Source organism: Humulus lupulus, chromosome 6 (assembly GCF_963169125.1).
Source record: "Humulus lupulus chromosome 6, drHumLupu1.1, whole genome shotgun sequence".
Taxonomy (NCBI): Eukaryota; Viridiplantae; Streptophyta; class Magnoliopsida; order Rosales; family Cannabaceae; genus Humulus; species Humulus lupulus.
In genome coordinates, this window is record NC_084798.1 from 214722289 (window position 1) to 214739541 (window position 17253).

Consider the following 17253-nt stretch of genomic DNA (forward strand, 5'->3'; position numbering starts at 1 on the left):
GAGTCAAAGCTTGATTTTAAAATTAAAAAAAATATCACTTAGGGCGATATATTGCCCCTATGTGGCGATATATTGGCTCTTCCCTAGTCCTGAGCTTCTGATCATACGTTCGTGCAACATCAACGTGTTTTCCGTATCCTTCTTCAAGCGATATATCGACTCCTAGTTGCGATATATCGGCATACATGAATATTTTAAACACGTAATGGCACTTTTTCAACATAATTAAGGTTGGATAACTGCTTTGACTGAGTCAAAATACGACCCTAACAGTTTCTGGTAGGTGCTAAGGCTGCTATTTCATTATTAAATCATTAAAATACTTAATTCCTTAATAATCATGCTTATGATAAGTGTCATGTTCCTATTGGCTCTATCTAAACCTTAGGTTATAATAAATATCATATTTAGGACCAGCAATATTAATCAAACCTTATGTTATAATTAATATTCTTAAACTATAGGTTAAACTTATCAAATCCATAACTATTGCTAGGAGTTTCCAACTAAGTCCCGGTTTGAACCAAATTCAACGAAATCTAAAATACTACAACTACTACTATCTAGCTAACTAAGTAAACATTTTGGGACTCTATAGGTCCTTAACTGAGTTCAATTGAAGAGCGAGGTCAGCATTGAATATGACCTCTCAGCCCATAACTACAACAACGAACACTAACTCTGTCTCGACCTCGGTGGATCCTACAACTTCAAAACCCCCCGGGGACAACCCTTCCAAGAGAAAGAAAAATGAAGGGAATAACCCCGAGGCAGATGGGGGAAAGAAGGTGAAAGGGGAAATATACTTCTCCGTATACAAGGTGTATACCGAGCTTAATAATTCTTGGGAGAATATCTACCTGGCTAATGAAAACTAGGTTCATTGCAGGCGACCTGATCACATGAGAAACCAAAAGGCAAAAAGAGATTCGAGCAAATATTGTAGATTCCACAGAGATATCGAGCATACAACCGATGAGTGTAGACAATTAAAGGATGAGATCAAATGATTGATCTCGAGTGGGTGTTTCGGTCAGTATGTAAGAAACCGAAACCCCAATCAAGCTTCCACTAGCCAGAGGGAAACAACTGCACCACCGACCCAGAACAATAACTCCCAAGCTCAGAAAGATGAATGACCCCCTCCAATTGATGGAGAAGATGTTATAACCATCTCGGATGGACCCCATATTGCAGGATCGAGCATGAATGCTCAGAAAAGATATGTGAATAAGTTAAAGACTGGTGATGGATCTCCCTACGAACCCAAACCCAGAGCTCTGAAACAACAAAGGGTTGAAACTCAACCCATAACTTTCACTGAAGATGATGCGTCTCATGTTCAGTCCCTTCATAATGACCCTCTGGTCATCACTCTTCTGCTCGTGAACAAGAGGGTACACCGAGTCCTGATTGACAACGGGAGCTCGGTGAATATCCTCAATAAGGCTACTTTTGAAAAGATGGGACTCGCGCTTCGTGATCTAAATGACTGTACAACTACGTTGCATGGCTTTCTAGGAGAAGGGATTGCCTGCATGGAATCCATCAAACTCCCTGTGACCTTGGGAGACTACCCGGTCTTTGTAACCAGGATGATGGAGTTCGTGGTGGTGGACCTTCCATCGGCCTATAACATACTGCGTGGGAGACCCTTCCTAGTAGGGCTGGGGGCAGTTTCGCCCGTTAGGCATCTGGCCATCAAGTTCCCGACTTTTAGTGGCATCGGGACCCTAAAAGTGGACCAGCTCGCGGGGAGGGAGTGTTATAGCATTTCCGTTAGAGGGAAAAAGCAAACAAGTGCACAAACACTTGTCATAATTTGGAATGAGGACGGGACGATCTTTGAAATCAACAAAGACGTCGACCCTAGAGTAGAGGAAAGAGCTGACCTTGAGCCATTGGAGGAGCTCGAAGAAGACGATCCCTCAACGATCATGAAGGTGGGGAAAATTCTTTCCGAATAAGCAAAATAACAATTAATTTGTTTCTTAAAGAATAACCAGGATGTTTTCGCATGGGCACATTCAGACATGGTAGGGATAAGTCCAAATGTAATAAGCCATGCACTCAATATTGACAAGAGCTTCCCCCCGAAGCAGCAGAAACAGAGATTCCTGGACGATGATAGAAAGAAAGCCTTAAAGGAAGAGGTCGACAGGTTAAAAGCAAATCGGGTCATACCAGATGCCTTCTATCCTGATTGGATCGCCAATCCGGTATTGGTCCCGAAACCCAAAGGAACGTGGTGAACTTGCATCGATTACTCCAACCATAATAAGGCATGCCCAAAGGATTGTTTTCCCCTACCTCGGATTGATCAGCTCGTAGACGCCAAATTTGGTCATGGTCTAATGTCATTCATGGATGCTTATTCTGGATATTACCAGATCGCCATGCATGCACCGGACCAAGATCATACGATCTTTGTAACCGATAAAGGGTTGTACTGCTACAATATTATGCCTTTTGGACTTAAAAATGCTGGATCAACGTACCAAAGGCTTGTGAACAGAATGTTCTCCACGCAAATAGGTAATAACATGGAAGTTTATGTTGATGATATGTTGGTGTAATGACCCAACTACTCTAGACTTTTGGACCATTAACGAAACTATACATACTAATCCTTAATAAAACTTACATTATGAAAATACCATAACTTTATTAGGAAACTTGTAAAAAAATAAGAGTTACTTACATAAAATATCAAGTAGGATATGGGATCCCATTGTTTTAAAAACAAAACATAATTTAAAATAAAAACGAGTTACATAGCAAGTGCGGAAAAATACATGTAAAACCATAAAAACAAAATTACATCCTCGAAAATCGAACTCTCGACTCCTTGAATCCATTCATCACCGATACACAATCCCCAAGCATCCACGAACCTTATCACCACTATAGCTATTTCCCTGCACATATAAACAAAAAGGAATGAGCCTAATGCCCAGCAAGGAAAATCTACCACATAGTTCATATACATAAATTTCATAAGAAACATAAAAGCATAACATAACATAACATAACATTACACTTATATCATACACATACTATAATGGCCATTATTACTTGGGGTCCCATAGACTAAACAAGTCATATGCCCATTAGATTAGTGGGGTCCTACTAGCTAAGCAGGTCATATGCCCATAATCTATTTGGGGCTTGTTAGTCATATGGGTCATATGCCCAAGCCTACAAACATACATATCATAACACTTATCAAAACATAAGAAACATAAGATAACATATAAAACATATAACATATGAATTTTTATCCTATTTTCCTTACCAAAATACCAGGATAAGAGGACAGAGTTGGGACTTTGGAACACTCCTAAGAACCATTTGAAAAAGAGTGAGTATAGTGAAGAAGAGAAATGAAAGGAATGGAAGGACTAAACCATTGAGAAAATACTTACCAAAAACTTATGTGCAAGTTCTTAGATTTCCTAACCAAAATAAAGATTAAGGTTAGAAGGTTGAGTAGAAGACTATGAGAAAGAAAATAATATAATACCAATGAACTAGAGTGTGGAAATACCTTGAAGACTTGTAAGACCAATCTAAACCTTGAATCGAAAATGCTATAGAATCTTACTTCCCAAGTGTTTGATAAGCTTATGATGATCAAGCTTATGATTTCCCCACCCAAGTGTTTACACTCTCACACTCACCTAGCAACTTGCAGCCTCTGAACTTAGAGTAAAAGATGAATAATGGCTGGGTACTAGGTCCTATTTATAGAGTTTAGCAATGAAAGGATCTTAGTTTTACTTGAATAAAAATAATGGCTTTTTAGGTGAAAATAATTTGAATTGTTGTTCAACAGAGGTTGAAGACTCGTTCAAAAAGGTGCTGGACTTATCAAGAGGTTGAATGGCTGAATAGAAAACAAATTAAAAAACTTTCAAATTATGCTGAAGGAGGCGATATATCGCTCCCTGTAGGCGATATATTGCCTGGGCCAGTATGCCCGAGGTAGTCGTGCATCGTTTCGTGTTTTCCGTATCTACGTGCTGCGATATATCGCCCCCTATAGCTGCGATATATCGGCATTCGCTGATTATTTAAACACGAAATTACACATTTTTAGCTTAATTCAAATTGAGTAAACAGCCTTGACTAAGCCCTCAAACGTATTCAAAGCTGCTGACTGACCTTAGAGCATTCAAACTTTACCCTTATTAAATTTAATCCTCAAAATACTTAATCCTTAATCACCCATACATAACATGTGCTTAAAATCCTATTGGTTTTTATCTAAACCTTATAGTATAATAAATATTATCCTTAATATCAGTCATATTAATCAAACCTTAGGTTAAAATTAATATTCTTAAACTATAGGTTAAACTTAGAAAATCTACAAGTTCTACTATGAGTGTCCAAATAAATCCCGGTCTGAACCAAAAATCCACAGTTATAAAGATAATACTATAATTACTATAATACTACTATCTATCTTAGCTAAGTAAAGTTCTTGGACTCTACAGTTGGTCAAATCTAAACATAACGATAACCTTGTAGACGACCTCGAAGAATGCTTTGTCGTGTTATAGAAGTACAACATGAAACTCAACCCCCAAAAATGCTCTTTTGGAGTGTCGTCAGGGAAATTTCTGGGCTTCATCGTAAACGCGCAAGGAATAGAGGTTAATCCTGACAAAATCTAGGCGTTAATCGATATGCCCTAACCTCGAAAGCATAAAGATGTTCATTGTTTAACTGGACTGATGGTGGCATTAAGTAGGTTTCGTTTCTAAATCTACAGACCACTGTCTTTCATTCTTGAACCTTTTAAGAGTAGGCAAAAAATTTGAGTGGATGGAGGAATGCGAGCTCACATTCCAAGACCTAAAAAAGAACCTCACGGAACCTCCGAACTTGTCCAAACCTATCCCAGGAGAAGTCTTATACTTGTATCTTGCTACAACCGAGCACGATATCAGTGTTGTGCTCTTCCGAGAAGACAAGAAGGTACAAAAACCAGTACACTATGTCAGCAAGAGGTTACTGGGTGCAGAATCAAGATACTCGTTAATGGAAAAACTGGCTCTCAACTCGATCCATTAGTCTCAAAAGCTCCGACCTTACGTCCAAGCGCACCCCATCCATGTACTGACTGACCAGCCACTGCGACAAGTCTTGTCCAAACCAAAGGCAACGAGCAGATTGTTAAAATGGGTTGTTGAACTTGGACAGTTCAAGATCACTTATCATCCAAGAACGACTATAAAGGGGCAGGCCCTAGCAGACTTCATTGTGGAATATACAGTAGTATCCGATGACAAGGTTTTAACCCCAGCTCGCGAGCTGTGGAAACTTTACTTCGATGGATCTTCCAATGAAAATGGATCGGGGGCAAGAATCATATTAATCACTCCAACAGGAAAGCGATTTCACTCTCTCTTAAGGTTCAGCTTTGAAACGTCTAATAATGAAGTTGAGTACGAGGCTTTATTGGCAGGACTCCAGATAACCAAGGAGCTCAAGGCCAAAGCAATACACTGCTACAGTGACTCGTAGTTGGTAGTCAACCAAATCCTAGGGGAATATCAGGCCTGTGGCAGAAGAATGGTCGTGTATTTAGAAAAAGATAAAGCGACGCTCAAATTTTTTTCGAGTTCTATGCCATAGAGCAATTCCTCGAGAACAAAACTCAAATGCAGACACTCTAGCCAGGCTCGCCACATCCAGCGAAGCCAAAATGCTAAACGTAGTACCAATAGAGCACATGTTGACTCCCAGTATTAGCGAGCCTAATGAGGAAGATGTATTCATGATTGACTCTGAACCAACCTGGATGACCCCAATAGTTGATTACCTCAAAACGGGCATTCTCCCAACAGAACGGAACAAGGCTTGAAAATTGATGTATCAAATTTCGAGATATACTATTGTGGAAGGAAGGTTATATCAGAGAGGATATTCAATGCCATTACTCTGATGTGTGACTCCGCCCGAGGCAAAGAAAATCCTAGAAGAAATTCATAAAGGATTTTGTGGAGACCACACTGGGGAGGGGGGGGGGTAGCTTATCCAAGAAAATTATAAGACAAGGATACTTCTTGCCCACTATCAAAGCAGATGCATTCGAGTACGTCAAGAAATGTGATAAATACCAGCGATTCACTACAATTCTGCGAGCTCCACCATCTGAGCTAACCATGATGACCTCTCCATTGCCATTTGCGGTGTGGGGAATCAATCTCATAGGTTCGTTGCCAACTGGCAAAGGTGGAGTAAAGTATGATGTGGTCGCAGTCGATTATTTTACAAAATGGACCGAGGTCGAACCTTTGGCAATGATTACCTCGAAAAAAGTCTTGGACTTTGTGGTAAAAAACATCACCTGCCGATATGGAATGCCAAGGAAAATAGTACAGATAATGGTACTCAATTCGACAGTGAATTATTCACCCATTTTTGTGAAAAAAATGGATTAATAAAAAGTTTTTCCTCCGTTTCCCATCCCCAAGCAAACTGCCAAGTCGAAGCAATAAATAAGACTCTCATGTTATATGAAGAAGAAGTTAGAAGAAGCTTAGGGAAAATGGCCCGAGGAGTTACCCCAAGTTTTGTGGGCATATCGAACTACATCTCGCACTTCAACATGGCATACTCCCTTTTCCCTGGCATATGGGTGTGAGGCCATGTTACCAATCAAGGTCGAAATACCCACTATCCATAGCCATGCTTATGATCAAGCCTCGAACCGATCCCAGCTCGAAGTAAGTCTGGACCTTATTGAAGAAAAGCAAGATGAAGTTCAACTAAGAAATGCAGCATATCAGCAGTGAGCTACCCAATATTTCAATAAAAAAGTTTGGGATAGGAAGTTCAGATTGGGAGACTTAGTGTTAAGGCATGTGTTCCTAGCTACAAGGGACCTGACTGCTGGCGTACTTGGACCTAATTACGAAGGACCATACCAGATCGAGTCAATTATCTTACCTGGAGTCTATAAATTGGCGAGATTAAATGGAGAATTGGTACCGCTGTAGAGTCCAAGAACTTTACTTAGCTAATTGTTTAGTAGTATTATAGTATGTTTAGTGTTATCTTTGTTACTATGGATTTTTGGTTCAGACCGGGAATTATTTGGACACTCATAGTAGTACTTATAGATTTTCTAAGTTTAACCTATAGTTTAAGAATATTAAGTATAACCTAAGGTTTGATTAATGTGACTGATATTAAGGATTATATTTACTATATTATAAGGTTTAGACATCAACCAATAGGATTTTAAGCACATGTTATGAATGGTGATTAAGGATTAAAGATTTTTGAGGATTAAATATAATAAGGAGTAAAGTTTGAATGTTATAGGGTCAGTCAGCAGCTTTGAGTACGTTGAGGGCTTAGTCAAGGCTGTTTACTCCATTCAAACTTAGCTAAAAATGTGTAATTTCATGTTTAAATATTCAGCGTGTGCCGATATATCTCAGCTATAGGGGGCGATATGTCGCAGCACGTAGATACGGAAAACACGAAACGATGCACGGTCGCCTCGGGCATACTGGCCCAGGCGATATATCGCCTACAGGGGCGATATATCGCCTCCTTCAGCATGGATTCAAACTCTTTTGAATTCATTTCCTTTCAGCCATTCAAACTCCTTCAACAGTCCATCATCTTTTGAACGAGTCTTCAGCCTCTGCTGAACGATTATTCAAATGATTTTCACCTAAAAAGCCATTATTTTTATTCAAGTAAAATCAAGATATTTTCATTCCCAAACTCTATAAATAGGACCTAGTACCCAGCCATTATTCACCATTTGCTCTAAGTTCAGAAGCTGCTAGTGTTAAGTGAGTGTGAGAGTGTAAACACCTGGTTTGGGGAAAAACTATAAGCTTAAACATCATAAGCTTATCAAACACTTTGGGAAGGGAGTTCTATAGTATTTCGGTGGAGGTTAGATTGATCTTGCAAATCTTTGAGGTAAACCCGAAACTTTGTTTCATTTATTTCATGTTATTTCCTTTCTCAAAACCTTCTACTCAGTCCCCTAACCTCATTCTTATTTTGGTTAGGGAATCCAAGTTCTTAAGCATAGAAGTTGGTAAGTATGTTTTTATGGTTTAGTCTTTCCATCTCTTTCATTTCATCTCCTTTCTTTAGACTCACTCTTGTTCATTATGGTTTTAGGAGTGTTCCAAAAAGTCCCAACTCAGCCCATTTTATCCCGGTAACTTTGGTAAGGAAAATAGGCTAGAATCTATATGTTTATGTTTATGTTATCTTATGTGTTATGTTATGATATGTTATGAATGTGTTATGAATTTGTTATGCATGTGTTTGTTGTAGGCTTGGGCTTATGCCCTATTTGACTAACAAGACCCCAAAAAGATTGTGGGCATATGCCTATTTAGCTGGTAGGACCCCACTAATCTCATGGGCATAAGCTTGTTTAGTCTATGGGACCCCTAGTAATAATGGCCATTATAATAAGTGAATTATGTGTTATGATATGTCTTTACGTTATTATGAAATTATGTTTATGTTTATGACTATGTGTTAGATGTTTCCTTGTTGGGCATTAGGCTCATTCCTTTCTGTTTATGTGCAGGAAATAAGCTTTAAAGGTGGAAAGATTCGTGACGCTTGGAGGATGTGTATCGATGATGGATGGAGTCAAGGGGCCGAGCGTTATTCGATTCGAGGATGTAGTCTCCTTTTAATTTCTATGGTTTTATATGTATTTTTCCGCATTTTCTTATGTAATTCTTTTCATTTAAATCATGTTTTGTTTTTAAAGACAATGGGATCCCAAATCCTTCTTAGTATTCTGTTTCTTTGTAAATAACTCTTATTTTGCAAGTTACTCAATAAATTATGGTATTTTCGTAAAAATGTACGTTTTATGTATAGTTTCGTTAATGGTCCAAATAGTCTAGAGTAGTGGGTCATTACAACCGCAAGTTTAGAATGGTGAACATCTATGACCTTACTATCAATAGTGTAAGAATGATGTCTCATTGTAACCAAGCATGTTTGTTTCTACAAAATTTTTAAAGTGTTCGATTTTGTTCAAAAGTCATTCTTGTTCCTATATGTTGTTTTTTTTTGCAAACCCTCTTAATTTAATAACCTATTGTCACACTCATAGAATATTAAGGGGGGCATCAGTGGTATACATACCATAAGTTTGAAAAAATAAATAACATAAAAGAAAAATGTTTGGACCATTAACCCGACATAAAAGTTAAAAGTGTATGCTCGAAATAAGTGTCTGGATATAACCAGATGCGCGAGCTAAGATAATTTGGACGTAACCAGATTATTAAAAAATAAAGTGTCTGGACATAACAGACGCACGAGCTAAGAATATTTGGACGTAACCAGATTATTAAAAAATTAGTGTCTGGATACGACTAGATACGCGAGCTAATATAATCTAGACATAACTAGAGTAAAAGTATACAAGCATATGGATTACAAACCAAACACCACCTAAATAGGTTTGGAACAAGCCAACTAAAACTGATCGACGCAAGTGGGAAAAAGATAAACCTACTTCGAGCTAAGTCGATACCGAGGCTGGAGTATTTTGCGACAAAAAGTTATAACATAACATAACATAACATAACATAACATAACATAACGTAACGTAACGTAACGTAACGTAACGTAACATAACATAACATATGATAACATAACATAACATAACATAACATATCATATAAACATATAAAATCTATCCTATTTTCCTTACCAATACCAGGATATTTGAGAACAAAGACGGGATTTGGAACACTCCTAAAACCAACAATAAGAATGTGAGTATTTCTAAAGAAAAAAAACCATAAATAAGAGAACTAAACTGCCACTACAAGAAATAAGGATTTTGCCGACGCAATTCAGAATTGCGTCGGCAAAAAAAACTTTTGTCGGCGCATTTAGTGAATTGCTCTGGCAAAAACAAGCACTTTTGTCAACGCAATTTTGCGCCGGCAAAAGTCTGTTAGATTTTTTTTTTAAAAATACCATAGACTTTTGCCGGCCCATTTCACCTAACGCGCCGAAAAAATTCAACCGTGCATTTTTGAATTTGTGCACGTTTTCAACAAAGTAGTTGGCTAGACTTTTGCCGGCGCATTTCGTTGTGCCAGCAAAAGTCTATTTTGTGTCAGTAAAAGTTGGACTAAATAAAACGACATCGTTTTGTCCTACCGTTTTATTAAAGACTTTTGCCGGCGCAACGAAACGTGCCGGCAAAAGTCATAGAGATATTACAACAGCCGTGAGCCTTTCTTCCCCATTTTTTTTTCTTCCTTTTTTGTACAGTGCAGAGGATATGAGATGGCACTATTCTAAAAGGCCAAAGGAAGATGGTGTGATGAGGCACCTCGCTGACAGTTTGGCGTGGAAGCACCTTGATGAGTTGTACCCATCTTTCACAGTCGAACCTCGAAATGTTAGGCTTAGGTTGGCTACAGATGGTTTCAATCCTTTTGGGAACATGAGCAACTCTTACAACATGTGGCCTGTGATACTTGTCCCATACAACTTGCCACCTTGGAAGTGCATGAAACCACAGTCATTAATGTTTTCTATTCTAATTCCAGGTCCTTCTTCACCTGGAAAAGATATCGATGTCTATATGAGACCTTTGCTTGACGAGTTGAAGGAGTTATGGGTGAATGGTGTCGAGACACGAGATGCCACTACTATAAAATACCCTTTACGGGACACTTTTTTAAGACTCGCACATAAATGCAAGTCCTTAAAAATATTTATGGAGTTTTTAGGAAACTCATTGAGAGTCCTGAAAAAACACAATTTAGGACTCGCAATGAGTGTCCTAAAAAAATATGCGAGTCCTAAAAAAATATGGGCTAAAAAATGAGTGTTTGACATAACAATTTTAAGGACTTGCTTTGGGAGTCCTTAATACTCTTTAAGGACTCACTTTGCGAGTCCTAAAAACAATTGGACTAAAAGTAATAGTTAAAAGTAAATTATTTATATATGGTTAAATATTTTAATAATTTTAAAAAAAAATATTATAAGTTGTTAGTTTTTAAATATACTTAAAAAATAAAACTAATATTATTTTTTCTTAATATTATTATACTTTGTATTTATATATTTTTATAATAATAACTATATATTTTTTAACAAATAATAATAATAATAATAATAATAATAATAATAATAATAACTAAACCCTATCCCTCAACCTCAATCTCACTCTCTCTCTCTCGTTCTTTTCCTCAACTCAAAAACCAGCCCTCAGCCATCCTCTTTGACAGCGTGCATGGGTCACGGCTGGTGGTCGGATCACGGCGGCGGGCTTGATGCAGAGGCAGGGTACTCAGCTCTCTCACTCCTTCGTCCTCCCATCTCTCACTTTGCTTGGGCTCGATGTCGCCTAGGGGTTCAAGGGCTCGACAGCGGCTTTGTAGAGTCCAAGAACTTTACTTATCTAAGTTAAATAGTAGTATTATAGTAATAATAGTATTATCTTTATGACTGTGGATTTTTGGTTCAGACTGAGATTTATTTGGACACTCATAGTAGTACTTGTAGATTTTCTAAGTTTAACCTATAGTGTAGAAATATTAATTTTAACCTAAGGTTTGATTAATATGGCTATTATTGAGGATAATATTTATTATACTATAAGGTTTAGATAACCAATGGGATTTTAGCACATGTTATGTATGGGTTATTAATGATTAAGTATTTTGAGGATTAAATTTATTAAGGTTAAAATTTGAATACTCTAAGGTCAGTCAGCAGCTTTGAAAACGTTAGAGGGCTTAGTCAAGGCTGTTTACTCCATTCAAATTAAGCTAAATATGTGTAATTTTGTGTTTAAATAATCAGCGTATGCCGATATATCACAGCTCTAGGGGGCGATATATCGCAGTACGAAGATACAAAATACACGAAGCGATGCACGACTGCCTCGGGCATACTGGCCCAAGCGATATATCACCTACAGGGGGCGATATATCGCCCCTCTCAGCCTATTTTGAATGTTTTTGAAATCATTTTCCATTCAACCCTTTAACCTCTTGATAAGTCCAGCACCTTTCTGAATGAGTCTTCATCCTCTGCTGAACAATAATTCAAATTATTTTCACTTAGAAAGCCATTATTTTTATTCAAATTTAATTAAGATCCTTTCATTCCTAAACTCTATATATAGGACCTAGTACCCAGCCATTATTCATCTTTTACTCTAAGTTCAGAGGCTGCAAGTTGCTAGGTGAGTGTGAGAGTGTAAACACTTGGGTTGGGAATCATAAGCTTGATCATTATAAGCTTATCAAACACTTGGGAAGTAAGATTTTATATCATTTCGGTTCAAGGTTTAAATCGGTCTTATAATTCTTCAAGGTAACCCAAACTCTAGTTCGTTTCTGTACTTTTTCTTTAAAAGTTCTCATAGCCTTCTACTCATTCTAACCTTATTCTTATTTTGGTTAGGAAATCTAAGTTCTTGAGCAAAAGGTTTTGGTAAGTATATTTTAAAAGTATAGTTCCTTCATCTCTTCCATCTCTTTCATCTCTTATTTTTTTCAATAAACTCACCCTTTCATAAATGGTTTTTTGGAGTGTTCCAAAGTCCCAACTCTGTCCTCATATCCCGGTATTTTGGTAAGGAAAATAGGATAGAATCTATATGTTATATGCTTTTATACGTTATCTTATGTTTTATGTTATGAAATATGTTATGTTATGTATGTTTGTAGGCTTGGGCATATGACCCATATGACTAACAAGCCCCAAATGGATTAAGGGCATATGACCTGCTTAGCTAGTAGGACCCCACTAATCTAATGGGCATATGACTTGTTTAGTCTATGGGACCCCAAGTAATAATGGCCATTATGGTATGTGTATGATATAAGTGTTATGTTATGTTTTTATGTTTCTTATGAAATTTATGTATATGAACTATGTGTTAGATTTTCCTTGCTGGGCATTAGGCTCATTCCTTTTTGTTTATATGTGCAGGAAAATAGTCTTAGTGGCGGGAAAGGTTCTTGGAAGCTTGGAGAATGTGTATTGAGGCGGAATGGATTCAAGAGCCGAGCGTTTCGATTCGAGGATGTAGTTTTGATTTTATGGTTTTTTTACATGTATTTTTCCGCACTTGTTATGTAATCCCTTTTTATTTTAAATTATGTTTTGTTTTGTTTTTATCAAACAATGGGATCCCATATCCTAACCTAAATTTTATGTAAGTTTAACTCTTATTTTAACAAGTTTCTTAATAAAGTTATGGTATTTTCACTTGTAAGTTTTATTAAGGATTAGTATGTATAGTTTTCGTTAATGGTCCAAAAGTCTAGAGTAGTTGGGTCATTACAGGCTGGGGGTTCAAGGGCTCGACGTGCGAGTGGGGTTCTCCAGGATGGCTGGGCTCGACGGCGCGGGGGTCTTAGGGAGTGGGATCGATCGTGCAAGGACGGCACAGGGAGGGGTTCAGGTTGGGCTGGGTTGGGTCTAGGTCGACTGTGCAGGGAGGGTGGCTGGGCTCGGCAAGGACGGTGGCTGTGCAGGGAGGGGCTCGGGCTGGTTGTTCAAATTGTTGTAAAGAAATTAATGTTGGTTGTTCAAATTGTAATTTTGTGGTATCAGACTTGTTGGTTTGTGAAGTTGTTACATTTTGCATACATTTTTCAAAAAGGAAAAAGAAAAAGAGCATTTAATGATTATATGATTTGATTTATACCACTTTTTCTCTTGAGATGATTTAGTTTAGGATCTCCTCATCTGTCATAATCACTTGCCTTTTTTTGGTAAATTTACTACAGATTCTAAAAGAGTGAGAGTTGCTATCAGACTTAGGCCAAAAAATGCTGAGGATCTACTTCAAGATTCTGATTTTGTTGATTACGTTGAGTTGCAGCCAGAGGTATTTTTAGTGCCATTCCTTATTTTTTATTGTTTATTTGATAAACTACTTTCATGGTTAATGATTATATAGTTATAAAAAACAAAAAGACATTTTTGGTTTCAATTGATTGTAGATTTTTTTTCTTCTTTCTAAAACAGTGCATTCATTTTTTCCAATATATCTGTTTATGTTTCTCCCAAAGGGCAAATCAGCTAAGCCTTACTTATCTTACCTCAACCACAGGAATGTTTAGAGTAGCACCATAATTCTATATTTTTCTCTTATGCAGCTTAAGAGATTGAAGTTGAGAAAAAACAACTGGAGCTCGGAATCTTATAGATTTGATGAAGTTTTTACAGACACTGCCTCCCAAAGGCGAGTTTACGAAGCGGTTGCCAAGCCTGTAGTTGAGGTAACTCATCAAGAGACTAATGACTTCTACAATAATCAATGCAGTATTGATTAATTTTGCAATTGGTGCTGAAATTAGCAAAACAAGTTCTAAAATATTGAGACTGGTTGTTGATCTCAAATTTTGTTGAGTGCCTTTAATAGATTTTTTAGGACTTACTTTGCGAGTCCTTAAAAATATGGTTGAGTGCCTTCATAGATTTTTTAGGAGTGCGAGTCCTAAAAAATCCGGTTGAGTGCCTTTAAGTGATTTTTTAGGACTCGCAACGTGAGTCCTAAAAGAATGTTTTTAGTACTCACAACGCTAGTCCTAAAAAATCCCATTGAGTGTCTTTAATTAATATTTTAGGACTCGCTTTGCATGCCCTTAAAAGCAATTTTTTTTTAAAAAAAAAATGCAGCTACAATTTTCATTTTAATTTAAAAATTGTTGACGGTAAGAACTCGTCAACGATTGATGGTTAGAAAACTTCAATCTCTATACTATAAGAAGCTATGAATTAGATAGAAAGCACTCTAAACAACAAGAGAAAACTCAGGAAAGCATGAGAACCAGAAGCATATATTTCATAAGTCTCATTTTTACATTCAGTTTTCCAACCCCTTAGCCTGAGGGGTTGGAGCCTATTTATAGGGGAGGCTCTATTGGCCCAGGATACAAACAAGTCCCAGACCACTGGGACGTACATAGGTACTCTGATAAAGTAGTGGCTCAGGGCGTAGTGGTGTCTACCCTGATGGTGTCAGAGTCGTGGCCTTGGACATAGTACTGTCGGCTCTGGCGCATGGTCGGGGGTGTCCAAGTGGTCTCACCACTCTTCGTACAGGTCCGTACCGCCACTACTCCTCAGACGCAGATCATAGGGTCGTGCCTCTGTTCTCTCCATAACCGTACACCCCGTGTCAGCGCACGTGTTCCGTACCCGGTGGTCCTCATCAATTCCCGTTCAATGCTCCATGTTCGTTTGGCATATCAACAAGATTCCCCTAAGTGATCTCATGCCTGTGCCAAGGAGGCTTCATCCTATGCATGTCCTGAGAAGTCGAGGTGCCGAGGGTCAGGGCCGGCCTATGCGGATCGCATAGACACGAGGCTAGGAGCACGGGTACCTCAACACACCCCTCACCCTCGCATAGCGAGGCTGCCTCTCATCCTTCCGAGCGCAGCGTCGCGAGGCCAGGAACACGGATACCTCAACACAGCCCTCACCCTCGCATAGCGAGGCTGACGTTCTTCCTCTGAGGTGCAGCGTCGCGAGGCTAGGAGCATGGACACCTTAACACAGCCCTCACCCTCGCATAGCGAGGCTGACGTTCTTCCTCCGAGTGTGGACGAGGCTTGATGCCTGCTGGAATGGGGCGCACGCGGATGGCCAGCTGGGGACCTTCGCATAGCGAGGGTGAAGCTTGGCAAGTGGCCGAAGTCCCTCGCCTAGTGAGGGTGACTCTCTTACCCCAACTCCCTCACCATCATGCGATGCCCTTTCAAGATGTCTCGTAGTATAGAGCTTCACTTGTGAATAGAATTCACAGGGAAAAAATTCCACATTTACAAAAATATATATCAATTTGAGTGTCGAAAATGTATTAAAAGAAATTTGAAAAGAAAATACTAAAAAAATGGAAAAAAAATTTGCAAAATAAATTTAAAATTTCTGAACATGTGTATTGTAATTAGCTAGCTATAACATCATTCATTTTGCTCTAACCAATTGTAAAAATGACATTGCCCATTCTTCTCGAACTTCGTCAATTTCTTGAGTAGTATATGGTTTGTCAGAGGTGAACTGGAAAAAAAAAAGAAACAAAACTTTAATTAGAACTATATTAGTGGTAATAAATTCAAAGCATATACAAAAATTATACTAGATTAATATTATGTAGTTGTATATTGTTTGTTACCTGTTTCGACAAGAAATGTTTGATATGAGGGGCATTGATAAGTACATTCTTCATCATCCTCATAACGTAATATCCGCAGTCGATATTGTTTGGTTGTTTACGGCACTATATAAAGATTGGTAATACATGTATAATTCTTAGTATTAAATATCTTAAACATCTTTACATATACATAAACTATACAAATAGAAACATACCGTAGGTTGGAAATACATTACTCCCGATGAGCGTTTGTTGATCTTTTGACTTGTTTTCATTCTTTCTGTGAAATACATCTCAAATGCATCATGGATGGTCTCCTTGATGGTTGTCCTGTTATCTAATGGTGCATTGAGAGGATCGAGAAAACAACAATAATGCCAATTGGGAAATAATAAAAAAAACATCCAATGCTCCCTGTTGAAAGAACAAGTATTACAAAGTTGTTAATTTTAAATTCTATTTGTTTGTATCAATGAAAAGTATATTAATTAAACTTACCCATGGTTATAAGGCATAACTATCCAATCATGCTTTTTAGACTTGCAATATAACATCCTATCACATAAAGCTTGAGCACGACTATCTGCACGAGTCACGGAAGTAGAAACCTTATTCAGATTCATAAACAACAATGATCCTTTCTTTTCCTCGTCTAATAATAGTGTCTGGTACAAAATCCTATAAACAAATATAATTAATTAATAAGAAGACTAAATAGTTGATGAAAGAAAATCCTTACAATAAATATTATTAACTTCATATAGAGCATACCTCATGTAGAAGACAATACATGATTGTCCAATCATCTCATTTCTACAAAATTCAAGTATTTCATCCCGAAAAAGAGAAAAATATTCACAAGCATGGCCAAACACATCAAAGTCAATAGACACTTCACAAATATTGAGAGAAAGTCTTCTCCTCACAAATAGGACAAGCTTTGTATCCTTTTACACTGTAACCAGATAAATTTCCATAAGCGGGGAAGTGGTTGATTGTCCATAACAACACTGCTCGAAGGGTAAATTCTTCTTTTCGGTATGCATCATTAGCCCTAACTCCTTCATTCCATAAAGTTTTCAAGTCATCAA

The 17253-nt window shown here is 37.8% G+C and overlaps 1 protein-coding gene across 1 annotated transcript; it reads right to left on the bottom strand.

The window, feature by feature from the left end:
* Positions 1–15899: 15899 nt before the first annotated feature.
* LOC133786026 (uncharacterized) lies at positions 15900–16785 on the bottom strand. The gene is made up of 4 exons (XM_062225239.1): positions 16661–16785; positions 16378–16576; positions 16181–16285; positions 15900–16065 (listed from the first exon to the last, which is right to left on the bottom strand). The coding sequence occupies exons 1-4, from the start codon at positions 16783–16785 to the stop codon at positions 15973–15975; spliced, it is 522 nt and encodes a 173-aa protein (XP_062081223.1). The 3' UTR covers positions 15900–15972.
* Positions 16786–17253: the final 468 nt, after the last annotated feature.